The sequence below is a fragment of the Amphibalanus amphitrite genome, unplaced genomic scaffold (assembly GCF_019059575.1).
Source record: "Amphibalanus amphitrite isolate SeventyFive unplaced genomic scaffold, NRLGWU_Aamphi_draft 000867F_arrow, whole genome shotgun sequence".
NCBI lineage: Eukaryota > Metazoa > Arthropoda > Thecostraca > Balanomorpha > Balanidae > Amphibalanus > Amphibalanus amphitrite.
Window position 1 is genome coordinate 123,541 of NW_024882361.1, and position 27,644 is coordinate 151,184.

The window sequence follows — 27,644 nt, forward strand, 5'->3', positions numbered from 1 at the left end:
TTGCATTTCGTGCGTGAATAAGCGGCTGGTCGCCGTATATCACGTTGCATGTTGTGTTGCTAATGATGGAGTGTCGCGTATTCGGCTCAAATGTATCGCACCGCTGACGACCGCACTGGGCTTAGACATGGTTGGATGAATGGGCGACACTCAGGCGCTAGATATAGTCATTATGCAATCATTTTTGTTTGTGCTTGCTCCTGCAGATGTTTTTGCTTGCGAAAAGTGAACAAATATTGGTCACATTTGGTGTGAACCACGGGTGTGAGATATGTGATAACAAATGAATGATGATAATGTCCGACAATCAGCTCCCGTTTACGTATTCTTCAATGGTATGTGCTGTAACAGTACTGACAAGTGACAGCTGTCTGACCTCTGCATCCTTCCCTTCCCGTCCTATATGACGCTATCAGTACTGACCGCTCACCTCCTCCCGACAGACTACCAGTCGCAGGACTACGCCGAGCCGCTGATGACGCCGCCGCCGCCACTGCCGCCCGTCACCAACAGCCCGCTCTCCTCCTCCAAGAGACCGACTCTGGCGCTGGCCGACAAGCCGCCGGCCAGCCCCAAACTGAGTCTCAGTCCGCGCCTCAAACACAGCCCCAAGACGGTCAGCACGTTCAGGAGACAGGCGGGAAGTCCGGTGCTGGAGCAGCACTACGCGGCGACAGATATTTGTAAGGTGCGTATTTCTGACCGGAGACGGATAAAACGACAGTTGACATGGATCTAACTGCGAAGTGGGTTTACTCGTGCGATATGCTGAGTTGCCTCGGTGTCTCGTTTTATGCTGCGCTGCTTAGCAAAACGTGACCAAGTTGAACAATTGAATATTGTACATTTATTAAAGCTTGCTACGTCTTATATTTATTCTTCCGACAGGTACCGATGAAAGCAGCGAACTTTTCCTTTAGGGAATTGTTGCAATGTTTCGCAGCTCTTTGTTAGTATACATTGCCTGACTTGTTTACCAACAGCTCAGTGAAGCGTGTCCAAATCACAATTCCATTCGGCTGTTCGGCATTCGCCTCCGGGGGCGTCGCTCCAAATAACATAACTTCTGGGGAGATGTTCTCGCTGTCTTCAGCAGTTTTCTAACACCTTTTTCTCCGTGTGTGTTTTTTCAGCCTTCGGACTACCATCCTGATGAGAACTTCCCGATGGACGAAGTTGAGGTGCCGCAGATTCCACGCCACCAGCTGAAGCTGTGTGAAAAGCTCGGCGAGGGCCAGTTTGGCGAGGTATGTCCGTCCGTTCGGCGTGGCTCGTCCGTCGCCACCACCCTATCTCTCTCCGTGGGAGGCCACAGCTCCTGACACACCGCGTATCCCGAGACAAATGGGCGTCATTTGTTCAACCGGACGCCTGCCCACCGCAGGATTCACCGCAAAGCCTCACGTTTTCGATGAACCCTGAGGAGTCTCGCTGTGTCTTATGGGTCCCTCTAAAATGTTCCACCGCAAGCCCATGCTGCACGGGACTTTTGGACATGGTTGGCCAGACGATGCAGCTGATGTGTGCCAACTGCACCGTCCTACTGGCCTGCCCTCTCCCTCCGTCGGTTGGTCACTATCTATCCGTCTCGGGTGGTGACCGGTGAGATCACAGAGCTGACTCAGCCGACCGGGAGAGATGCTACCCCCGGTAGCTCGAGCTGTGCGGCGCCAGCTACCCGCTCGGTCGCTCGCAGAAAGCAAAGCTCTGCCGCCGCTCCCCGAGCGCGGCAGGTGATCCGTTCAAATCCAACCGCGGAATAAATTTACAATTTGATACGGACGAGTTACGGCGGCTGGCCGTCTTTCTTTGTGTTGGGCTTCACTGCAGAGTCACATAAACTTTATAGAACGTCTGTCAGCGACGGCCACCAGCTGCAATGCAGTGAATTGCTAGCTGTGAGTCACAATGGAAAGTGAAATATTGAGTACAAATTACCGACGGTATTTTAGAATGAATTATGCGGCATATTTGTCAATGTAATCCATTACAGGCCTGAAAAGACAAATGTGGGGATACACCACTTGTTTGGTGATTTATTTCCACCCTTAGCAATGCAAAACGAATCGGTTAATGGTGAAATTATCGTTCTTTTTGCATATTTTCTTCTCAGTTGGGATCTAATTGGATAAATTCGTCACGATGCCCCATAATCAGGACACGCAGCCGGCGGTGCACAAAAACTGTTCTTCTTTTTACCGGTGCCCCGCGTGCTCCGTATTCCATCGGCTCTCCTGCAGAGCGGCAGCCAAGAGCAGATCCGCGGATTTGTCGCTTGCTGCGAGCTGCTGAGTCGCTAAGGCCGGTGCTGAGCAACGCGCTCAGGTCACATGACGGCGACACAAGGCGGCAACTCACTGGTCACGTGACGGTCTTGCAGCGGGACTCACTGATCACGTGACTGTATGGCCATAGGTGCAGCTGTGCCGCATTGAGGTCGGCGCCGGAGGAGACCTGGTTCCGGACGTCATCGGCCCCGGCTGCGGCCGACTGGTGGCGGTGAAGACACTGCGAGCGGGCACCTCGCCCACAGCACGGTGGGTCAGAGCGTCCAGCCACGTCTGTTTGTCTGTCTGTGTGTGATTCTGTCTGTCTGTCTGTCTGTGTGTCTGTCTGTCTGTCTGTCTGTCTGTCTGTCTGTCTGTCTGTCTGTCTGTTTGTCTGTCTGTGTGTGATTCTGTCTGTCTGTCTGTCTGTCTGTCTGTCTGTCTGTCTGTCTGTCTGTCTGTCTGTCTGTCTGTCTGTCTGTCTGTCTGTCTGTCTGTCTGTCTGTCTGTCTGTCTGTCTGTCTGCCTGTCTGCTTGTTTGTCAGTCTGTGTGTCCCTCTGTTGCTTTGTCTCTATATTTAATTATATTATACAGCACGTTCTGGACTTTTCCGTCGCGTGTTGCTCTGTTCTTTGGAAAATTGCCGGCGACCTATATCGTAAGACACAAAACCCGTAGGGACTTTCGGGGTGTGTTATTGGCTCTCTATGGAAGTTGACACACATGTCACGCGATATTGAGCGATATCGACGCAAATTGCGTGATTGGGTCCATTTAGGCCAATAGGAGAACTCTAAAAGTCTAAATGGTTTGGGTTATTTGTGTTTGTGCATTTTGATAAGCCTTTGGGGACGATGAGGTATAGTAATTGCTGTTTTTAATACCTGTTCGTTGTAAACGATCGCAGTTGTCACTGTCTCGTCAGCCGATGTTTGTCCCTATTACTGGCATGCTTTTTCCCCGCGAGCCCAACATATCTGGCCAGCACCACCCACGTTCCCTTCGCACTCACCCTCCGTTTTCACCGCCTCTGCAAGGCCGTCCTTTCCGGGGCGCCGCGGCTGACATGTGATTCTCGCGACAGCTGTTTCTCACAGACTCGCACTGTGCGGTTCTTTGGTCACGCTGCAACTGCACGTGTGCCGGTGTGCGGTGGGAGGTGGACCACCCAGGGGGAGGGGCCCGAGTCATCTCCCTGTGTGGCAGGGAGGGGAGGTGAGGGGCGGACGTCTCGAGATCACCGTCCGTGACATCAAAGGCTGTCGCCGAAAGGTGTTCCTCAGCTGCCGCCCAGAGTATTACATAGCGAACGTAGAAAACGAAAATATCATAAATAATTGACACGGTTTGTAAAAGGGAGACAATCAGTTACCTGCCATAGCGTTGACTGCATCCAAAGCTAACTCATGCATGTTTTTTGATCGTCTAGATGGCTGTTATTCTCACACAACCGATGTTTTTTGGGGGAAATTAGAGGCAGGATATTGGCTGTTTTCCGAACGATTACTCATTCTGAATAGCCCGCTCGGAATTCGTTTTAGGCCCAAAAACAACTAAATGACGTGACATCCATTGATTGAGCTTGTGTTTTCGAATGCTGTCATTTGTTGTCGGATCATTCACGGTCAAATACTCTCTGTTCTCCATTCGTTATTCATTGCCTTTTATTCGTTCTCCTTCCTTTACCTGAACGTGCTTTACCTGAGCGTACGCTCATCTGTGCATAACAAATTGTGCCCTTTCCGCCCGTATCTCCCTAATCTCCCTCAATTCACCGAGTATCGTGTGTGGCCCGTCCGTTTGACATTTCACGGCGCCCCGGACGCCGCGGAGGTGCACGTTGCCGTCCGTGGGCCACACCTGGCCTCACCGGGCCGGGCGGCGTATTGACCTGACCGGTACCGGCGGCGACACCGGCGGCGGCAGCATCAGATCGATGACACCCCTCCCCTCCCCTCCCCCCCCCCGACACCCCACAGGGCCGACTTTGAGCGCGAGGTGCGTACGCTGGCCCGGCTGCAGGACGCCAACATAGTGCGCGTGCTGGGCGTGTGCACGCGAGATGAGCCGCTTGCGATGGTCGTCGAGTACATGGAACACGGCGACCTGAACCAGTATCTGCAGCAGCACGTGGCAGAGACGGCGCTGCACGGATCTGGCAAGGTTCTCAGGTGAGAACGCGGGGGAGAATGTGGGCAGAGGGGAGGGGGAGAAGGCAGACAGAGTGGGAGGACATGGCCCCGGATGTCGGAGATGTGAAGGCCGCACGGAATGTGAAACGATGCGTTTATGGACCTTGGAAAGGGCACACCTCCGGAATGGCAGAAAATGTTAATAGGTTGTTAGGTGCGCTCCATCTGGAATTGAAGGTCACCAGCTCACTTCAATGCTTTAACAAGATTAAGGTCAACTTCTATCCAGTTCCATTTTCTGTTATTGCATCAGAAATAAGAACAAATCGTTTCAATCCTTTTTAAGTGAATCAAACCAAATAATTCCGCTCAAGTTCGCCTTATAGCCGCCCTACAACTCAAAAATTCTGGAACTACATCCATCGACAGAGTTTTACGCGCCAGAGACGAGGTCTCCTCATTCACATGGCGAGCGACTGGCGCGGCCCGGCGAGGTCAAAGGGCTAATGCTGGTGACCCAAGGCGGGCGCCTCACTCCAAGTTGGGTGTGACTCGTGGCGTTCGATGGTCCATATTTCGCAACTTTGGCCGTCGGACGCCGATCCGGCCGTCTATGGACGCGCCATCGGTCGGTGGGACGCACCCATCAGTCGGCGGGACGCACCCATCAGACGACGCGCGTTTGAGGCATCTAGGAGGACGGCTGGTGGTAAGAAGAAGGAACTGTAGGAGGCTCTCAGTCATACTGAGGAATATGAGTAATGGGGTTTGAGCAAACGGCAGTGGTTGGCGCAGCTGGTGATGCTTAGACACGCTTTTAGCCGCTTTCGTTGTGCTGAAAAAAATGTTTGCTAGGTACACTGGGAGGGTAACACTGCTGTACGCAGTGATCAAAGTTCTAAATCTAGATGTTGGTTGAGCTAGTAGGTAGGCATATGCTGTTGGTGGCTATTGCTACCATTTTACATGACAAGTAAAATATCGCACTCACAGCTACACAGAACACACGACCGACCATCCTTGACCTTTGGTATGCATAAATGCATACACATTGACTTCTCCCATTTATATCTCCGCACTCTCGTGTCCCTGCAGTATTTCTGTGCCGCCTACCGCTCCAGTTCAGGGCAGCTCTAAATCAGTCGATTGATACACGCGGACACATTTGGCAGACACTTCTCTCCACTAGCCATAAAGCTCGGTCGTGCAGGAGCAGACACGTGTCACGTTGACACGAATGGGGCCGTGAGTGAGCTCCTGCCGCCGACAGACACTCGACCCGACCGCGGTCCTCCCGACTGCCCCCGGGCGTTATATTACCGGCCGGGATGGACGCTGATGGGCGTCCATTGTCTTCCCATGCGTGTGTCGGTCTGTGTGTGCCAGGGGTGGAGGAAAGGAGTGCTATTGACCGTTCGGAAGGGCTGCCCGTGCCGGGCGCGCCGGTGTGTCGGCGGCACCGCGGCCGGGCCCGCTATTACAGAAGCAAACACTGCCCGCGCCCGGCTATGTGTGATCGGAGCGGGCGGCGCCGCTAGCACGAGTCAGACGGCATTCCAGTGCCGCGAGAAGGCGAGCAGCGGCGGTCTGATTAATGCCGGCCGTGTTTGTGACAGCTCTGATGCAATGTGGCCGGCGCGGCGTGATTGACCATGACTCAGTGCATATCGACACCGGCCAAATGGCAGGAAGTGATGCAATGGAATGTGGTGCCACTGGTCGGCGCCTATGTCAAGTATATGTCCGTGCTTGTGCGACTGACAGGTCGTGCTTTGATACTCATCATATGTCATAGTCTGTTTCTTTCATCTTCTGTTCGTCAGTCCCCATAACCAAAACGCGTTTGTGTCCACAATTCAACATTTTTAGCAGTAACTTTTGTATGTGGCTATCATCCTCCTTCCTTCCATTCTCTCATTCTTCCCCCTCCCATCCATCCTCTACCCCTCCTCCATTTTCTGTTATTCCCGCGCTGTTTCTTCCTCTTTTTCTGGTCGGCGGCGCGGGTCTAATTTTCGCCCATCATCTGTTGCCGCCCCTCAGCCGCGCCGATCGCTCTGGTGTGCCGCGCGCGCGCGCTGCCCCGGCCCGGCGCAGAGCAACACCGGTAATAGCAGCATACATCACCTCTGCGCCACAGCCGTTTATCATGATTTACGACCCGAAACTCAATCTGGCCGTGGCGTTTTTGATGATATTTTTGTCGTCTGTTTCAGCTATGGAAGCTTGATTTATATGGCCACTCAAATCTCCTCCGGCATGAAATATCTGGAGTCCCTCAACTTTGTGCACCGCGACTTGGCCACCAGGTGAGAGTTCTGATGGAGTACCCGGCCCAACTGAGACGACCAGCTCCAGCGAACGCCGAACAGGGCCGCAGGCTTAGCCGGACTAGTCGATAGTTTCCAAACTGACGGGGCGCTGCACGCTAGAAAATGCTGCGTTTTGCGGTCTAAATCCGGAAGCCGGATGGTCGAGTTGGAGCTGGTATTCTCTGTGCAGGCTATTGACTAACGAGCTGGGTTTTCACGCGTTTTGATGTGATTATATTTTTGATCATTTCTATTTTCTTGCGTGTGCTACCTAAACTATTCTTTGTAGTAAAACTTTAGGACAGGACAACCACCACATAGCATTCTTATTCCGGGAAGCATTAGAGTCGATCACGCCGTGTGCAGCTAGTCATAGCATTTATTTCTGAAGGCATCGATTAGCTTATCAATATTCTTTACAATACACCTTTCGTATATGTTTGTAGCCACACGAGATTTCCCCCCGGTGCGTGAGTGAGCTCGTATGTAGTAGGTACCGGCAGTCGGCGCTGCCCGCGTGTGGCCGTGCGTTTGTGCCCGTGCTCCGGGGTCGGTAAAGGCTGCGTGAGGACTCCACCCGCACCCCGTCCGCACGTCACGCGGTCCGGTCGCTCGGGCCGCTCAGCTCGCGGATCAATGGCGCCGCGCTGGGGCGTGCCGCCGCCCTCTAACCGGCCACCGGCGCGCGCCAGGTATGCCGCAAACAGCGCACGGAAAATGGACCGAGAATTCCTACCGGACAGATACTGAAAGTTTATGAAGTTCTGCAACGGAAAAAAACAACGACGACGAACATAGACCAGTTAATATGGTGTCTTCCGGTCCGGGAAAATTGTTTTGTTCTGCATACCACAGATGTGGTGGAGTATTTGTTTATTTTTATTTTATCTTCATAAGCCACCACTTAGGTCCAGCAGCTGATAACTAAACCCAGCCACACCCGGGATCTACTTAGACACACAGAACGTGATGTGCCTTGATCTTCGCTGGCACAGACGTCATATTGATGCCAAAGCTTCCGGCGACATTTGATCCCGGGCCAATTTTAGAGCACGCCTTGCAACGGCACTGTTATTTTGCAAGCTGGATGTCAAGACCAATCCCGGGAACCTTTATCATTCGCATCCACACGGTCGCTTGTTTGTTAATTCGCCCGCGATGGCTTGTGTCGCTGCGGGCCAAATCGCAGCCCTGGATCAGACACCGCTCGACATGTGACGCTGCGATTCCCTTCCTCGCGGCGGGATGCAGATAGCCTGCCGGGCGCGTCTCCAATCGGTCCCAATCTCTGCATCAGTTCTGGTGCCCGCCGGCGCCTGGCCCGTCGATCCTTTCATCCCCCTGCCACGGTCTGGTGCGCCTCCACACAGTTTACTCAGACCGTCCCTCCCTCCGTCGGTCGCGGCGCGTCGCCGGGTGCCGCGCGGACGGTCGGCGCGTCGGCCCTCGACGGCCCAGTTCGACGAAGTCGGCGGCCGGCTCGAGTTGGAGGTCGGAGCGGCGGGGGAGCATGCAGATGGGGTATTGACGATCAATGGCCGAGCGGCAAATGAGTGGTCGGCCGCGGCCGGGCCATTCATCTGAAACGGCGCGCTGTCGGCGGTCTAATTGCACGTCAGACGGCCCGGGATGACGACAGCGGTCTGGGACCGACTCGGGCGGCGGCTCATGGAGTTCCAGATAGACGGAGCTTTGCATAGATGCAAAGAACAAATCCTGCACGATGTTCAGTAAGAAACCTATTATTATATCTATTTTATCTATTATGAGCATGCTTAGTGTTTACATATCACTCGATCACAGTCATTCAAGCGTAACTTTTTGCAACAAACAAGCGCCTTTAATTTACAGCGTGCGTGACCATGAAAACATTACCTTCAATTGTAGTCAGGAAAAATGTTCTTGCCACGACGGGTGGCCAGTTGAAGTAATGACCTGTCGCTCTGACCTCACCCACCTGACAGGCTAATGACTTAACGCGGCCATTAGTTATCATTTCCTAAGGCAGTTGGCTGACAGGTACTTGCCTTGCACGTTGCATGTCGTGCACGCCGTTTTATATTTTTAAATTTCGACGTCTCGCTTAATTGGATAAGTATTGTAAAAATGCTGTAAAAGTCTACGGGCCACGCACCACCTAAATGTTTCATAGATGAGCGTGCAACATGTCAAACTATCAATAAACTGAACTGAAGCCCGGCTCATAGCGTGCACGAAACAAGACCAATGAACCGTTAATGCGCCACGCGAATTGCTGCCCAACAGCGCACGAAGCTGACACGCGTGATCCCATACAATCACGGCAATGAAACTGAACGTTTCAGAGCTGTGCCGTGCTGCTAACAGCTCTGGACAGATGCTTCCACCCTGCGGCTGTCGTCGACTGGGTGACCCTGCTGATCCCTGTTGCTCGGGAACAGCAGTGATGGTTGCTCCGGGGCAGGATTGAGCTGAGCGATTGCCCTCTTACCTAGTTTCCCTCTGACCCTATCGTGTCATTGTCCACACTCTATACACAATTATATGATCCATATCATTGCACACATTCATTTATAACCTCGCTCGCCATTATACTGCACCACTGGCAAACAAGTCCACTGTCTGGCATGCTGCAGTGCTATTGGAACTCAAAATCATGGTAATGAAAACACTCCTGATAAATTTCTTAAAGAGGCACTGCTATATTTTCACACCTTGTAGCTCTAAAGTTTCGATCGACCTCACCGTTCCCTGATCCCTGACGTGACCAGTGACACCATATGCCCGTGTCCCAGCGTCCCTCCTCCCTGTCCTGATCTCGTCCACGCAGCTCGACACGTGCCCCGGGGCTAATTCGGCGGCAGCTCCGTACTGTCACCACCCAGGAGATCCGGATCAGGCGCAAAGCCGCCCAGGGGCTCGGGTTACGCCCCGGGATTATTCATGAATGGCTCATACAAGCTAGTTTCATGTCTTTGCATGACATTATGGGATGTGCTGTGAGTAAATGTAGACATCATTGCAGATTTAGCGACATGGCTCATTTAAAATGAATGGAGCGGATGCTTTGGAGAGGCTAACAAGAAAAATAATGGAATGGTGATCCCTGGATTGTATGCATGATCACTTGATAAGCCTGCATGTCGTGCTCTGTAATGGAATTTATAACGTCATTGAGGATTATTTTCAGAGACCCCTATGTATGCAGCTGGTCACTAAAAGATAATATTACAGTGCTTTAAGATAGTGCCTACACTGTAAAAAAACTTACAAGCCCCTCGTAGAGGAATTCTCAGCGCAAAAATAACATTGCAGGAGCGTGTAAATTTGGCTAATTTTAGGCTAGTTGCCGAGTAACAAGCTTGTTCGACAAGGCTGTGCCTCGTATGCATACGACCACCGTGCTCCACCTAGTTTGACAACACGCACGTAAATAGCGTGGGTAGTGCGTCTACTAGGTGTCATAATAGCCCCTGCCTGGTAAGGTTACTAGCCACTGCCTACTAATCCATACCCAGTAATTGTACTAGCCCCCAAGGCTAGTAGTGGTACTAGCTCAAGGCCAGTAGTGGCACTAGTTAACTAGTACCACTACTGGCCTTCGGGGTCGAGGCGCTGGGTCGACGGAATTCCGTCAACCAGTGCCCCCGACTCTCGACCGCCACCCGCAAGTAAACAGACTGAGTAGCGCTGCAGCACATTTATTCGGGCACGAGAACGAGAACGAGAACAATAACAACGCCAGGACAATAACTATAACTTTAACAACAACAACAACAACAACAACAACAACAACAACAACAACAACAACAACAACAACAACAACTAACTGAATAATTTGCAATCAGGTTTCTTAAATAACCACCATCAAACATTTGTGATTTTTCATTAGCTCTGCACCGGCGGCAGTCGCGGGGTGAAGGTAGGCCAGGACATATGTACATGGCCCCATTCTTTACCAGAGAAGTCTGTAATAGGCGAGAAAAAAAAACGAATATCAACATTATTATTATCATAAGGCATACCAATCTGGAAAATGATTAAATTAAAGTTGAAGAAAGTGATATTTTTCCCGCACATTATTTACTGCTGTACTGTGTGGGGAGGCTGTACTGCCTCCCAAAAGCACGGCATTCAGAAAGCGATCAACTTCGCTGTACGTGTCGTCACTGGACTGGGCCGACGGGAGCATGTGACCCCAGCTCTGCGAGCTCTGGGATGGGCGCGCTTCGAGGGCATGTTGGCGAAGCGAGATGTGGCCCTCATCGATAGGCTGATCTCATCTGACGTGCCGCCGGCTCTAGCTCACATTGTGCAGCGCCGCTCGGACGTAACAGACCGGCGCACTCGGAGCGCATGTGGAGGCCAGCTCGAAGTCCCTCGTATCTCCACTGAGCGCGCCAGGCGCAGCTTCCCCCATAGAAGTGTGTGCACATGGAATCGAGAGATGGCCTCCAAGTGCATCGTCGGACATAGCTGAACCATGACTGTCAATACTTTTAACAATCTTAACCGTATTCACGTTTTTAACATTTATATTTTCATTGTGTTGTTCATACCGATAGTGTATTTTACTGCGTTTGTATTATGTATGACGAGAGGCCTGAAAAGCCATTTACTGGAGACCTCAATAAACTGATGATGATGATGATGATGATGATATTCCTGCCACAAGCTAGCTTAAGTCCCAAACATTCTATTCTGACTTGGATAGACGATAACGGCGCACTTCTGCCAACGACGGGCAACATTATGCGATACTATACATCTTCTAAGGAGCTCAACAACATAATAACTTTTGTTTACAAATGGACAACATTTTTGTTGAGCACACAGCAAATGATACAAGATGCCTCACCTTCAATCAAGCCAAAGAGCAGTTGGGCAGACACACACAGTAATGGCGACGCAACACAAAATGGACGCCGGCTCCCGGATGCGGGGGGGGGGGGACTCCTTCTGAAAGCAGCTACAGACTCCTAGGTTGTAACATGCGACGAGGATAGCTATGAGGCACATCCTCATAGCCATCCGAAGCCGCTAACCATGCAAGCTTACCAGCACGTTTACCAGCTGCAGGCGTTCGTGACAACAAGCGGGGTTGCACGCAAGGTTATCCGTTTAGTAGGTGCCAGCCGGGGCCTCGTCAGCTGAGCTAATAGCAAAATGACCTAATTGAGGGACACGCCAAAAACTGGCCGAGAACAAGCCAACAGCGGGTAACACTGTGAGGCTGTGCGTAGTTTATTAACACTGCGCAAAATTAGGTTCCTGAACATGCTCTCGCTCGTAGGCATTTGTTCCACAAAGGGCATTGTTAACGTGCATGGCTCTGACTACTAATATCCATATATGTTGTAACGAGGTGCAAGGGAGGCACTCGTAAAAAATGCCTAATTTCAAAATTAGCTAGTGAATTTTTTTTACAGTGTATTTTAAGCGAGCCATTTTATGACAAAAGCACGTTGTCAAATGAAGGAATTATAGTTGACCTTTATACAGCTTTGCAATATAGTTCCTGAAACCTACTTTGTTACTTTTCATGTTCTATTTAGTGGAATGAAATATATTGCTACCATGGAGCTGATAACTTACGACTTATTTCTGTGTACAAATTATTTACACCTTAAGGTCCAGTCATCGATATATGTACGTCTTAAGCGCGGAACGTTCGACTTTTTATTAAGTCCCAAAATCATATAACAATGGAAGTAATTACGGAGCGAGCGAAGCGAGCGGAGTCTTTACGGAGCGAGCGAAGCGAGCGTAGTCTTTCCTTAGATTAACGGAAAATTCTGAGTATGAGCGGCCGGCCGGCCGGCCGGCCGGCCGTGGTCACGCTTTTGCGAGGCTTATATCTCAGCAACCACTTGACCGATTTACACGCGGTAATTTTTGTAGGGTAGCTTCATTCCTTCTACCAAGTATTGGACTATTCCCGATGCATGTGGGTGACCCCTTATGCACGTGCCACGTGCAAAACGAAGAGGTGTCAGTTTTGTAATTGTTGCAATATCTCGGTAACTACTTGGCCGATTGCGCTGAAAGTTGGCATGTAGGTAGGCACCCACTAGGCACTGCATATACATGTGCCAGAGTTGGGGTGCTGCTGCACGTGCGCACGTGCAGGGGTCGTTTCCAGATCTCGGGAACGGCTGGACCGATTGCGCTCAAATTTGGTACACGGTTAGGGACCGGTTAGTAGGGTGCCGTGCACAAGTCAGTTGGGACCCATCTTGCACGTGCGCACGTGCAGGGTGCCGCTTCCAGATCTCGAGAACGGCTGGGCCGATTGTGCCCAAATTTGGCACATCGCTAGAGACCAGTTAGTAGGGTGCCGTGCACAAGTCAGTTGGAGGTACCCCCTCGCAATTTCGCACGTGCAAGGCCCACCCTCTCGCTCGCTCCGTTAGTCGCCCTAAAGGCGTTATACTGGTATATACCACCTGTTCTATGCTGAGTGTGAGGCATCTTCAGAGCACCAAATCCAGTGCCTGCTTTCGGTATCACCGGGATATTTTTACCATTCCCCTGAAATATCCGCGAGCTCGCTACGGACGAGCCAGCGCCGGGTGGCTCGCGCTGTCGCCAGGAAATTGCTAGCGATCATCATCTCTGGGACGAGGAAAAGGTCTAATGGAATGCATATGTGTTATGGAAGCTCCGGCGTGGGTCTGGATGTAGCGTTATCGCAGCAGGGTGGGCCACCCCGCGGAGCTGCAGCTCCAGATATCACCGGCTCGCGGCGCCGGAGGCGGCCGTATAGTCAACACTCAACATTTCACGCTTGGTGAGGATTTGTGGATTGTTGAGTGTTGGTGCATGCAGGTCGTGCCATTTGCCACGATGAATGCCGACTCTTACGCAGAACAGATTTATCACAACCGCTACCCTTTTGCTATTGCTATTGACCGGAGGTATTGTTCGAATCAATTTGTCACCGCTTTTCGACCTCGAGCTCTGACGGACCCGCCCAGCGTTGCACTAACAGCACGCAACGGGCACTGAATCAATACCACTTGACTGGAATCTAAATCACCATTGGCTGCAGTCTGCCGGGCCGCTCGTATATATCACTGCCAGACATCGGTCTTCATCCGTGACGTCCAAAACAAGCGGCCGCCGCCGGCTACCAAAACAAGCGCGCGAGCGCAGACCGGGCCGGGGCGGACCCTATGCACACACACAACACACGCTCCCGTCATCGCTGTGTCAACTCCTGCCTCCCAGCACTCATACATGCGTCCCTCTCATCCATCCTCAGCCGTCCGAGTCCTCGCTGTTCAGTCCTGCCCTCCCCGGTAACACCGGGCTTATGCCTCTCAATCTCTGCGATCCTCCAGCTGTAAAAACGTGCCCGACCCGTCACTCCATCTATCCAGCCATCAACCGCCCTCTTATCTTTCTACCCTGCCCCTGTCCAGGACTCAATACCGTCCAGGCCATGGGGTGAGCGCACATCGCTTCATCAAAGGCCGCCTCGACACCTCTGGTGTCCCTGCTATCGTTCGATGGTCGACCGAAGACGGCAGTCTGACAGGGCGCTCATCGGGCTTCTTCTGGTACCCAGAGAGGCGCCCAGCTCTCCAGGAGAGGAGCCCACTCCTCCCCCAGGGTCACGTCTTTCTCCGGGGTAGAGGCGGGTGTTCACGGCGCTGCCTAGGGGAGGGTGTCGGCGCTGGCAGCTGCACAATGGGCCGGGGAACGGTGCCGCATCGATGGCCTCTTCAGCGCTCCGGTACAGCCGCGGTCGGTCGGGCGGGTACAAAGGACCGCTGACGACCGGCTGATAGGGTGCCCAGAACGGAAAAATCGACACCCAGCAGATACACGATGGCGGGTAGAGCATATTTAGCCCGGGTAATGAGAATGACCTTTTCAAAGATGGCTGTTAAACCTATAGTTACAGTCAACTTCTATCCGTAATTCAGACAGAGCATAGCACATTCTATGATATTCCGAATGAAGCCTAACCTCACCGTCTCTCCTGCAGGAACTGCCTTGTTGGCCGCGGTCATCTGGTCAAAATCTCCGACTTCGGCATGAGTAGGAGTGTCTACGCCAACGACTACTACAAGATCGAGGGCCGGGCTATGCTGCCCATACGCTGGATGGCCTGGGAGTCCATCTTCTTGGTGAGTGTCACCACCACTGCGTTTCATTGTTAGACGATGGGACCTACATAACTCATCAATAATGTGTTGCACTTGCAGCTAGTAATGTTTGTTTGTATTTCCTACATAAGACATCATCAAACAAAGCGAAAGACACCAGCTCCAGCTCTTCGTTTGCACGACACATGCTCTCCAAGTTTCTGCATTTCCGCGCCCAGTGACAAAATATCGCCACCATTTCCGGTTCCCCACTCACCCTTTTTCCGGAAATGGCAGGCCATTGGTGCAGGCCGTTCCATTACACGACTCGTGTGACGTCATTATTCCCATACGTCATCCGAGCCAGCTGCCGCTCTAACCGCTCCTCCATAGATATCGGCCATAACGGCGCACTATGGCCGTCGGGGCTGTTTTTTCCGCGCGCCGAGCACGGGTCAACGACTTTATCGATTGCAAATTGCCTGCGTGGCGCGCCGGAGGTGCTACCAGCCCCACTAGGTCCGCGGGCCGTCCGAGGGGCTCATTCCCGGTATTTTATAGCCGTCGGAACAGACGCTGGTCGGCTCGCCAGACTGCGGCCGACGCAGATAAGTCGACCACACATTTGGCAGCCTTCGACAGGCCGGTCGGCAGTTTGGAAGAATATCGCTCCGTGTTCGCCGCGTGGCGCATGCGAGGCGATACTCGGCGCAGTCGTGGCCAGAACGAACAACTCTATTGGAGCGGGACCTATCCGGCAGTAGGTTACCATTATGGAGACGTGACTGCCAACGGGAAGCGGGCCGCCCACTTCGGCGGCGCCTGCTGGCAGTCGATGAGCCGAATCGGTGCTTAGTGAGGGCGAAATCACCTAATGGAGGCCGTCTGTAGCGGCCGGAGTGCGCCGGTATGTCAGTTGCCGGCGGTACGGTACTGCTGACCGGTCACTGGGGCATTGTAATGGTCCGGCGCCGGTCTCCCGGGCTGCTACTGCCATCAGCGCCCGGCAGCACGCTATTAGTCAACTGCGCAGAGACAGCAGACACAGAATGTCAATATACGTTGGACTGAGGTATGCGGACACCGAGGCATGGAATCGTGCGGGTTATTGGTAGCCTGCTTGAATGAAACATAATTGTGTTTACATATTTGTCTCTTAGACCACTAATCAATACGGAATTACTAGAACAATGGTCTTCAACCATTGTGCTGCCAACGACAGCTATTACTCTTGTTGACGATCATCCAGTCATTATTTTCGTGAATTATACCAGGCATGCAGACGCCGCTCGTATGGTCGAGTAGTATTTGCTGAAGCATTTCTCATTCGCCATCGTGACAATGACGTAGTGAAGATGATCGCCCGAGCTGGTGTATGCAAGTGCATGTCCCAAAGTATAGCCTGGCCTGACATTGGGAGCAGTTGTGTTTCTATGTAAAATAACTTTCCTTCAGAAATTATGAAATCAAGACTGATAATGTAATTGACCGTATAACCAGTCACTGTGCAGTGTGCAGCTCCCCAGTCTCCTCATTCCGACTCTGCCGGTGACTAGTACTTCCCAACACCTACTTCTGGCAATGTGTTTCTCACTCTCCCGTCTCTCGGCAGGGTAAATTCACCACCAAGTCGGACGTGTGGTCGTTCGCGGTGACCCTGTGGGAGGTGCTCACCTACGCCCGACAGCAGCCGTACGAGGAGCTGTCCGATGAACGGGTCATCGAGGCACTGGCGAGACTCTACCACAACGACGCACAGCAGGTGAGAAAAACATATGTGGAGAATAGACAGCGCCGATGCAAACTATATCGCAGACTATACTGGTGGGACTGGAGGCACCTACGACGATAACTCGGTTGTTGTTGTTTTGTTTGGTGTTGTTGCTGTTTTTGTGGGACTCGTAGAGCTCACAGAAACTTTCAGAGAAGTTTATACATTATCGCAGCATATGACTTGCACCTGCGTTTCTTGTTACCGGTGTTTGGCAAGGGGGAACGGCTCTCTTCTGTACGACAGCCTTTTCTCTCGCGAAGTGCTCTTGCATTGAACGAGGTGTGCGTATGATATCCGATTACGGCGGCCGGTGTCACTTTATTACCACACGAGCCGGGAATTTTATGCCGACTATCGTTGGCGGCACTTTCCCTGTCATCTGCCAGACGCCTGCTTGTTGCTCTTCCGCACTCCCACGGGCGCTCAAAGTTGCCTGACAGCGCCCCGGGCTACCATTTCTGACGGCATTCAGCGCGACGGCTAAAAGGTTTCTCTCCATTCGGCGGTGCCGCTGTGCGTTTTTATCGTTCTCCAGTGCCGCCCCCACTTGGCTCGGTCCAACTACCGGCTGATCCCGTCCCGGTGAGAGCTCGTATCAAATCGAGCCTCGCTCCGTGGGCCGATGCGCCATGACGGAGGCCTGGAGGCGAGCCAGGCCGCGCGACAGAGCGATTCACGGCGGCACAGAGAGCCGAGAGTTATCTAAGCGGGACAGAGCCGCGTCATAACTCCTCTGCCGTAAATTTGCTAGTCAAGAGTTGTCTGATTTATTTGAAATGCGTACTAACTACAAAGTCGCCTGAATATGCAGTGTGACATCATTTTACACACAAATTAAGCCGATGGTCGTTGAAGAAATGATTCCGTCCAAAATGACGAACGCAATGTGTAGAACAAATTGTGATGACAGTCTGCAGTGCATAGTCATCAAATAGCTTAATGTCAGACATTTTCTACGAGCTGATTCACGTTGACAGAGCGGCAATGTCTGAGAATAGTAGAGACGGTGTTCAGGTCACGGAACAACTTCAATGAGTGGCTTGGGTCGCCGCCCGGAGCCTGGGGTAGAGGCAACAATTCTTCCACGTTGGACAGTTAATGTTCAGTGCTGCGGTGCCAAACAGTGGGTACGGAAGGGGGCCTCACGAACAGCGCAGCTGGGCACGACACACCACGACAACGGCTGTACAACATGGGACGGTACGAGTGACATGAACAGCACATTCAGCAGTCGGCAGTGCTAGCCGCGCACTGCACATATGGCGCTTCCACCGGGCACGGCGCAGCCCGGGGACCTCCCGAGAGCCACCACCGCTGCTGCTGGGCCCGGCGAGCCCTGTCCAGATGGCCGGTCGCGCACCCCGGCCCCAAGAGACCGTCTCTCTCGCCATCGCAGCGCTGCCACCACCACATAAAACAAAATTATGGAGATTCTGTCCGGCGACACGGGCCGCGGGCCGTCGGCGGCTCGACAGGGGAGCGTCGGGGCCGTCGGGGCGCCTCAGCTGATTTGATATGGCCGCCGCCGGGACCGGGGAGCCGGTAACGACAGGGGCGCGCGCCTAATGATATTTGTATACCGGCGGCATTGATGGAACAATGCATTAGCGCTCGGCCCGGCCCGGCCCGAGAACTAACGGGATAAAGACGCCGGGGCGGGTTAGCCTCCCGTGGGGTAGCTCGAGAGGGTTTGTGGCCGGCCGCAAAACTGGTCGATAATCGTTACCACCTGGAGGGCTGGGGATCAGAAGGGAATCGAGAGAGCGAGAGGGCAAAACAAAGGTAGGCGACTTCGGTTCCAGACACGTTTAGATGTGTTTGAGGTTTATACAAAATTGCATAAAAATTGAACGCTCTATCAAGTACTGGCTGCCCCCACTGCCCCCAGCTAGCCTTTTCTCGGATATGGATCAACCCTAATCAGTTGTAGCAATGGCTGCAGGTTCGCAAATGCGAAAGAAGAAACAGAGACGTGGGTGTAGGGAGTCTTTTCTTGGAGAGCTTTTATTCATTTTGTACAACAGAGCTCCCACCGGGGAATAAATATTGGAAGGTAATGTGGATAAATGTGACTGCATTCCCCGAGATCTGCAGCTAACCGCTCCCTTCATGGCCCTCCCGACTGGCGGTGGCTCGTATGGCGCCAGCTGCCAGCGGAGCCTTTGCCGTGTCGGTACCGGGGCGGCAGTGTGTCCCATGGGGACCAGACCAACTGAGCTGTCGGCACCGGCACCGGTCCCCGGTCCTCGGTCCGGTCTGGTCCGGTCGGGTCTATCGACCGCGACGAAAGCGACGCACGGACACCCAAGGCCAAAACGGCGCAAAGCGACAAACGCTGCATGTTGGCATAAAGGCGAAGCGATGTACTGAATGGAAGTGCGTTAGCTTCTTCACAAATGATGAGCAGCAGATATATAATGGAGGCACGCGTTACGACACATTTGACAGGTCTTTAGACCCAGCGTATTTGTACGATGCATGTATTTACCTATGAAGAAGAGCTCTTTGTTTCTGAGTTACCTTTAGGCTTTAGCGTTTGGAAGTTTTTAAGCCTGACGGCTGATAGTGCGCTCATGCCATGGTTCCTCTGGTATGGGGCAGATGGCAACAGGGTAGCTAAGACGCGCTATACGGGGGTGTTTGAATGAGGTGTTTTGAAACTTATCCAGCTCCGTTTTCACGCTCCACGGAGTTCTTTGATGAGTTGGACGCCGCGGAAGACTCGCACGACGCCGGCCTTCGCACGCGTATCGCGGCCGGATCTTCTGGCAGTGGACCCTGAGCCAGGATAACTGGCGGTGTGATATCTCATTATTGGGCTGCCATTTTTAAGCCGGCACGCGTACTGCAGCTGCCCGTTTCAGATATCCCCGTGGCTTTGTGTTGTCACGGGCAGAGGATGACATCATGAGATGGATTATTACTATAGATACCTATCTGATGCGTTAAATTGGATAGGTGATTTTGGCCGTCGCAGTTAATTGAAATAGTGGTCATCAAATATCAAGTGATGACACATATGGGTTCAACATGATGGGAAACTTTTAGCTTGCCGCGTGTGATGGGACCTTCTGCTTCCGATTTTAGGCATCCAACTTCTCTCACTTCGCTTCCGGCACTCGCTGGTATGGCAATGGCAAGCATCAGTGCCGCATGCGTGCGCAGTAGTTACACCATGCAGCTAATGCATTCCGCTGGCCTGCTAGGCCCGCAGGCCGGTGCTGTCGGCAGTGTCGGCACGGGCTGTGAATTATCGCCCTGTCGTCATTAGCACCAGCCACCGGTAATGGCCCATTGATGTATCGAATTACCAGCGATCCAAACAGCGCCGCGCTGCCGGCTCAGGTAGCCGACGATACAGGGTGTCGGCTAGCAGCGGTTGGTGGAAGGTGGACGATATCCAGGGCTATCGCCGGGTGTCCCTGTGGATAATCTTGTCACAAGACTCGTCAGCCGACTGTCGTCAATATTTTCCGTATCAGCGCGGGGACGATTAATGGACAGGTCACATTGGTTCTGGCGCGCCTCATCTAAGATTCAGCACGTCCCACGGTAGCTCCCACGGGCAGCGGTGCACTTAGCGCCCCCACCTGGTCCATTGTCGTCCTACAGATATGACACACGACACCCCCGACACCTCTGACACCTCTGACACCCACCGACCCGGCGCTGGAGACCCCTGCCGCCGGCGATAGCCGCTCTGACCCCTCGTAATGTGAGCTGACCCGTCGGCGCGATATCGCCACCTGAGAGGGCAGAGACTCTCCTGGGAGCTGCGTCGGCCTCTCCCCTGTCTGCGGTCGGCGGCTCCCCTCGCGCGTGTCTGCGGCCCGTTCCTCGGAGACCGTCTCCCTCGCTCAAGACCGTTGTTGGATGGCACCTCGTCTCGCGCGGCTATCGGACGGGGGAAGAGGCAGTGTGTCGTGTTTGTTCCCGGGCGCCGAGCCGGTAATGCCTCCGCCGGAGCGTGTCGTCGCCTGTTTGCCCAGGTCGGCGGCGGTGTTTGCCGTGCGCGGGATGGCTGGACGAAGACGTCTCGGCCGGCCGGCGGACCGCCTGTAAAGAGCGCCGTCCGCGACTTTACGAGGCGCCGCCGCCGCCCGGGTGGCGTCGTGGCGTGACCGCCCTGTGGCGAAATGAACACTGAAAACGAGTTGAAAGAACGTTATGCAAAAGCATCTTAAAATATTCCACACTTAGGTTTTTTGGGTATTAGGGTAAACTGGCTTAGAGGCGAAGCAGAACGTCTGGTTCATGAAGAACACACACAGTGTTTCACATAGACCGAAGACACGTGCTGCTTCTTCGCGTGCAATCTTAGTGGCCCCAGGGGGGCTTCAACTCGACCAACACCGGTTCTTCTTCGTTCTCCCTAGTCACGTGATATTACGTCACACCAAGCGCGCGAAAGATAAACCCTTTGAAGGTTTTGCACGAACTAGCATCGGGTTTAAGAAGAAGGGGTTGTGGTTTAATCAGTGTAATGGCTTTCATCAAGACCACGCCCGCGGTACCACGTTCTAGCGTCCACCGGAAGCGATCGCCATTTTTCGATCGCGTTGGATCACGCTTTGTGCAGTGACGAGCGGCTGGTGCAAGATTGGGTGAATGGCAAGTAATCAAATATTGAAGAACTGAAATAAGGTTAATTTTTTGTTTGTCAAGTGTTGTGTATTATTTATATTACTTGTGATTGACCATAATAAGCAATATCACAACGCTCTTCAAATGCATGGATGAATGCATTGGATGAAGACAATTCATATGCAAGACCAATCAATGCAGTAAGTATTTATATGTTGTATAAATGCCCCATAGCTTAAATATGCATGTGGTATTTAGACAAATCTTCCAAATGAAGATAAACCAGGAATAGAATCAGCTTGCCATTTTGGGGTCAATTGATTTAGGTATAAATTTGGCTGATTTTAATAAACATATGTTCGTGCTGATTAGTGCAATATTTTATCTATACTGCACTTTATATGTCAAGTGCATTATTTTATTTTTGGAGTAGGCTCATGGTATCTGAAGTCAATCTAAGTTTCTTTACTCCCTGTCAGTTGAATAACGCATCCGCCCGACTCTTCATTCTAGGGGACGAGGCCATCTCCGCTCTGATTGAGGCCCTGGAGTCTGAGGAGAGCGTCCTGGCGCGCGCCGCGCGGAGACGTCGACATCTTCGAAAACGCTGGCTTGAGGCTGGTGGTGGAAGGAGAAACTGTATGTGATTTGGGAGAATGCGATATCGCCACCCGGCTGCTGACATGGGCGATAGCGCAAACATACTGTGTTTGGGAAAACATCCACTTGCTAAAGCTAAAAATGTGTTCATATTTGGCTCCTGGAGTTCTTTGGCTTGGATGTGTAAGGCAAGTGACGCGGCCGAATGGAAAGCGTTCCTGCAGGCTGATAGCGGGCTGATCGCAGACTGAATGCGGGCTGGTTGCGGGCTGATCGCATGGGCTGGTTGCGGGCTAGTTGTTCCTGACTGGAGACTTGCAGGCTGATTGCTCAGAGTAAAGAGGAAGGTAATACATTTTAAGGTGTATCAAGTACTGTGTTTGCGCAGCAGATGTGACGGCGCAGGTCGATAGCCATGCATGGGAGGTTCAATAGACGAATGAACGGGGATTTTGCGGTATTGCAATAGAACTGAAAGGGTTCTACAACCGATATTCAGAACACAGGGTGGTTTGCCTATAAACCTCAGGGACTTCTTCACAGACCCTTTGGGGTTCTTATCTAGGTGCTAAGAACGCTCTTATTATAAACCCTAAACCTCATAAGAGTCTTTGGAAGAATCGTGTGGATTCTTTTGATGAGAATGCAAAGCCGTCTACGTGAAGAACCATGGAGGTTCTGAAAAACGGTGGCATAACATTTTACCCCACAGGGGTCTAAATACCCCTGTACGTTCTTAACGTTCTTCCAAAGTGTTTTCAGTGAACGCACACGGAATGGTGTGGGAGGCTCTTACGGTATTAAATCGCCCAGAAGATGAATTCCTCGTTTTCCGAACGCTGACAGTGCTCAGGTGGCACGGGTCTCCCGCAGATGGAGTAATATCGCTAAAGTAGTAGCTCCCTCATTCGAAGTAACTTCTGTTACGTTCTTTTCGTACAGATCAAACCGGTGACTCGTGAACAATGGACCTGTGTGTTGCGCCGTCAGTTGTACGGCAACTCCTCCCCTTACCATGTAGTCCCGGACATGTGCCGATTGCCCCATGTCCATATACCACCAGATGTGTGACAGCTCGTTCCCCCTTGTGTTACAGGTGTTCCTGCCCCAGCCGCACGATTGTCCGAGAGAGATCTACGACCTGATGCTCGAGTGCTGGCGCCGAGACCCGATGGACCGGCCAAACTTCCGCGAGATCCACCTGTTCCTGCAGCGGAAGAACCTCGGCTACCGGAACGAGAACGGCTCGTGATTCGGTCGCGCGTAGTCACGAGATGCCAGGGCCCGCCCCGTTAGGGAGGGGACCCTCGCCGGTGCTGACTCGCGCGCCGAGAACCGTGCACGGCCAGAGGTGGCGCCATCCTTCTGTGATATATCGGTGGGCAATACGACTGGGACGAGTCCCGAGGCTGCTAGTCATTGCATGGGACGCGCCCCAGGCGACTTCACGAGCCCCTGCCAACCCGCCAGACGCCTAAACGAGCGATGCTGGAGCCCAACTGACCGGAGGTGAACGGACAAAGCCTCGTGATGACCGGGATGTGCTCCTCGATGTTGGGGCGGGCACGGGACATCTGACGCCTTGGGTCGCATCAGGCGATGTCTGGGTCGCGTCAGGGTCAGGAGTCATGTCAAGAACCAGTGACCCCGTGAGCAGAACTGAGGGCCTGATCGGGATGAGGGCCTGCGTTGGGACGACAGGATCGTGAGCTTGTGCGGAAACGAACGCCGAAATGGTGATTGACGAAGCCCAAGCAAATATGGGCAATTGAGAAACCGGCGTGAAATGAACTCGACGTGCACCGAACTGCTGCATGTTCTTTGTACAGTTTGATAGTGTTTCTACGTGTACCACCGTGCTTCATACGATTGGCAAGAGCTGAATGAGATTGCTTTTAGTGCCTGTGTCATTTTATATGCTGAACTGTGATTATTAATAAACATATCCATGCGATACTGTATGTGCTTTGATACATTTCCAGGGACAGTTTATTTCCAATCGTGTAAAGACATGCATTGCAGGTCCCGATTTCCTTGAAAAGCGATTACAAACATGTGTGTGATGTCCATAGATCCAGGAATGTTACCGAGCTGTACATAAAGAGGTCTATATGATATTTGCTAAGCCGTAAACGGTACACAAGGCACGCTGTTGCTCATTTATACCTTTGTGGACATTGACATTGATTATGTAGGTAGTTGATTGGTTCCCGAATTTATAATTAGCGTATGTCAGCCATAGACCTCAACATACCTGGACTGGACTGGCTCTGGCGAATTGCATAGTATGTAGAGGTCTTTGTATCAGCATTTCATTTCTTACGATTGCTAGGCCTTTCATTTTATTTGCTACGATTGCTACGCCTTTGAGAATCCTGTCAACCAATATATTGTTTATTTTTTCACGTTAATCGTGCTAAAATATATCCGGCTTTTGAAATTTAATCACTGCAAATGCAATTTCCTCTGACTCTCGGACGGGCAAAATGATTTCACAAAGTGGCAAACACTTGAACACTTTTAAGCTGAGAGCTTTTCAGGGTGACGCGCGCGCGACGTCTGGCGCTGGGGGTGGATTTCTATCTCCGGCGGTGGTGCCGGCTTCTCCGGCCCGTACTGCGTCATTCTTCCAGACCTGATGACGGCCGGTCGGCGGCCGCGGGCTGCCGCTTTTAATCAACTTCGAAGTTGCCACGTCTTTGTATTAATTAATGAGAAGAGAAGGAAATATGCGACGACAGTGTGGTTAATTCTAGCGTGAGACGGTGACAGTCAAGTGATGAAAAACTGCTTCTCTTTTATAAGTCATAGGAGCCCAGGCATGTCTGCACAGTACACCCATACCTGGACAGTGGACCATCCTGCGCCTTTTTTCTGTTCATTCCTATCAAATCAGTCCCACTGCTTTCGTCTATAAACACAACACTAACGTGGCACTAGCCTCCCCAACCCTTCTGGCAGCCATTCCGCCACAAAGCTGCAATTTGTTTTCAATGAAGCCATCGACCGGGCCCTGGGGGACTGCCGGACGGCGGCGGGGCTTGTGCGTGTCTGCGCGAGCCCGCAGCCGGAGAGAAGGACTCTCCCTCGCCTCGGGCCGGCCTGGACCCGTCGCGCCCGACCCGGCCCAGGACTGATTTGATTTGATATGATCACGGCCGTTCCGGCGAATGGATTGCGCTATAACTCTGGTCGCGGCTGAGCCTACGTCGTCGCCGGCTTAGTGTCTCCATTATCTGGCGCTGGGGCCGATTTGTGTCTCCATATAGTGACAAGATAGGGGCGGATTCACGCGTATAATGTGAGGCGAAAAAGACGCGCCCAGAGTTTAATGGCATCAGCCGCATCAGCGGAGAGGCAGTGCGCCGACGGTTATTTGAGGACATGCACGACGAGACCACCGCTTAGAATGATGAAATGGTCCGGTTGAATCATCTGGGCAAGTTTTATGAACTGTTGATAAGCAGGCGTCACCGCATAATTTAATGGCCCATTATACAATCACATAGGCGACGAAATGAGACCATTATTCATTAATTTGTTGTATCAATGAAATATTTGTGACTAATTGTTTCAGCTATATCTTCCGCACATGAACTGATTGTTATGTGGATTCGCTCGCCCTCATGATCTTTACAAGGCACTGCACCGGCCGGCAACCATCAATTTCCACATGTCAATTCAAGCCCATTAAATGTAAGCCCAGTTCCTCACAATATATCCAAGCCCACATACCCAATTGATGGGATGACTCGACGTTGCATCCTACTCAGATGTATCAGAACAATTTCTTTTGAACGGAGTTTTGAGGTATTGCTTAGACAAAAAACAACTGTCAGTGTATGGAATATGGTCAATATGGACAATAGAATTGGAGAGTGGACATTCAGTACGGGATTTATAGACGATGTGCTCTCCCCCTCCCCTGCTGTATCTGTAAACGTATAGCTAACCCAGCTGCGGGCGATGTTCCTCTACCCCTGCCGACGGCCTGTTGACTATCATTCAGTCCAACCTCCACTCGCGCCAATTCCAGTCCGGTCACAAAGCCCGTCTGCCCCCGGACCGGTCAGCATTCAGCCGTCTGTCGTCTGGTGTCGGTCCAAAGCTGACCGCCCGCTCCGGACCAGTAATTGTCCACCGGGGGGTCCTCGGCGCAGCGGTCCACCTGCGGGGTGTCCCGGGGGGACAAAGACCGCGAGCGCGCCGCTGTCACCCTGCCCGGGTGTAAATCACCCCTCCGTGCACCCCGCGCCGCGCGACACCCCACGCCCAGCTCCCAGCGATGCTCCGCATTCCACGCCCCGGCAGCGACAATTACAAATTTAAAGGCGCTTTGCGTTTTTGTGGGAGCTTTTTGTGGGCGCCTCGTAACGACAGGAGCGGGGGAGGGGAGAGGTTGGGACGGGAAGGGATTGGATGACACGCCTACTGGTGGTGGGCGCCCCAAAGTCAGGAAGTTACATTTATCACGACTTCTTCAGAGTTCAGACCGTTGAGGAATCATTAGAACTTCGGACAAACGGGCAGCTAGTGACCTGGGATCTCGGCCAGGGCTAGTCCTGGAGTCCCTCATGGCTCAGTTCTGGAGATATTCCAGTGACCCTCCCGCCTGGGTCATCAGATGCTGCTCCAGGCACTCCTACCTATTCCCGGTGACGATGTCATATATCCCGCCCGGCTGGTGCTGTGATCAACCCGGCGTCTTATGGCGTATCTGGCGCAGCCCACAACGCTCAGGTATATGGGGCAATTTTCTACGTTGAGTGGGTGCTGTGGCGAGCAATCTCGCCCAGTGTTCCAATAACAGAGCGTGTTGGGGCTGTGCCGCGGCCGCTGGATATACATACGCATATCCATCGGCACGCACAGGCCTTCCGCATATTGGACCTGGCTCGGTGGCTGGCCCAGATGAGCGATCGACCGCCCTGCACCGCGTGCGCTGTCACCAACAGACACTGCCGTTAGGGCGATACATATACCTATCCACCGCACGACACGGTTGGGCGATACATGGCCACCGCACGGCCGATACATAGCCGCCGCCCAGAGATACACCCAGGCTGCAAACAGGGCAGGTTGGACGATGCATCTAAAGCAGGGTTGTATACGACTCAATCAATAGCAATCAATTCAATCACGACAAATTTGGGAAACCAATCAAATCAATCAAGTCAGAGTAGTTTTCGGGAATTGATTCAATCGACTCAAACGCGACAATGAAAGGAATCAATCAACTCAATCAAACAACTCAAACCAAGACATACATTAGGTTTTTTGCCCCACCAACTTGGAAAAGTGTCCATAGCAGTCTGGTGTACTTACCTACCTACCTACAAAAGAAACATAAACATATTGTCATTTAAAATTATAAATTGCCATGCCATTAAAAGTTTCTATGTAATAAGGAAGGATACCTAGTGATGGACAGGTGGATCATGATATTGAGGTTCAATGGGTAGAATTGGAGTAGAAGTTTCATTTAATGGGTGCAAAATAACCCAGTAGTTGACTCGCCCCTTAACCCAAATCACCACCTTTCACCTAAGAGTTGTCAATTTAATTTTGGGCATATTCCAACTCCATTTACACTAAATATCAGATATTGCAGTTGAAAGTTGGCTGCTCGGATTTTGACAGTGTTCGTGATTTGGCCATTTACGCTACACTATGTCTATTTTAATGGATAATATGCATCAATAACATATTAACCATAGGGAAATAGAAATAAATACCTTACCTGCATGTGACGGTTTCGGTTAGACAGAGACTGACGGGCAGCCTGAAAAATCTTTCCACACAATGTGCATTTGAGACGTGGGATCTTGTCAGATTGGGAAGGAAGAGATTTGAAGTATTTAGCGGTCCACGACTCTGGACGTGGCATGTCAATGTTAGGTAC

General features: G+C 52.2%; 1 protein-coding gene across 2 annotated transcripts in view; it reads left to right on the forward strand.

Moving 5' to 3' along the window:
- The window catches only part of LOC122367401 (discoidin domain-containing receptor 2-like), a 97,002-nt gene extending 73,306 nt beyond the window's left edge, over positions 1 to 23,696 (forward strand). For both annotated transcript variants that reach the window (XM_043340445.1, XM_043340446.1), the window contains exons 12-19: positions 444 to 688; positions 1,134 to 1,247; positions 2,416 to 2,537; positions 4,248 to 4,439; positions 6,617 to 6,709; positions 14,685 to 14,826; positions 16,397 to 16,546; positions 22,839 to 23,696. In XM_043340445.1, coding sequence (XP_043196380.1) covers positions 444 to 688; positions 1,134 to 1,247; positions 2,416 to 2,537; positions 4,248 to 4,439; positions 6,617 to 6,709; positions 14,685 to 14,826; positions 16,397 to 16,546; positions 22,839 to 22,994 — 1,214 coding nt within the window. In that variant the 3' untranslated portion in view covers positions 22,995 to 23,696. The remainder of the gene's footprint in view (positions 1 to 443; positions 689 to 1,133; positions 1,248 to 2,415; positions 2,538 to 4,247; positions 4,440 to 6,616; positions 6,710 to 14,684; positions 14,827 to 16,396; positions 16,547 to 22,838) is intronic.
- The last annotated feature ends 3,948 nt before the right edge of the window (positions 23,697 to 27,644 follow it).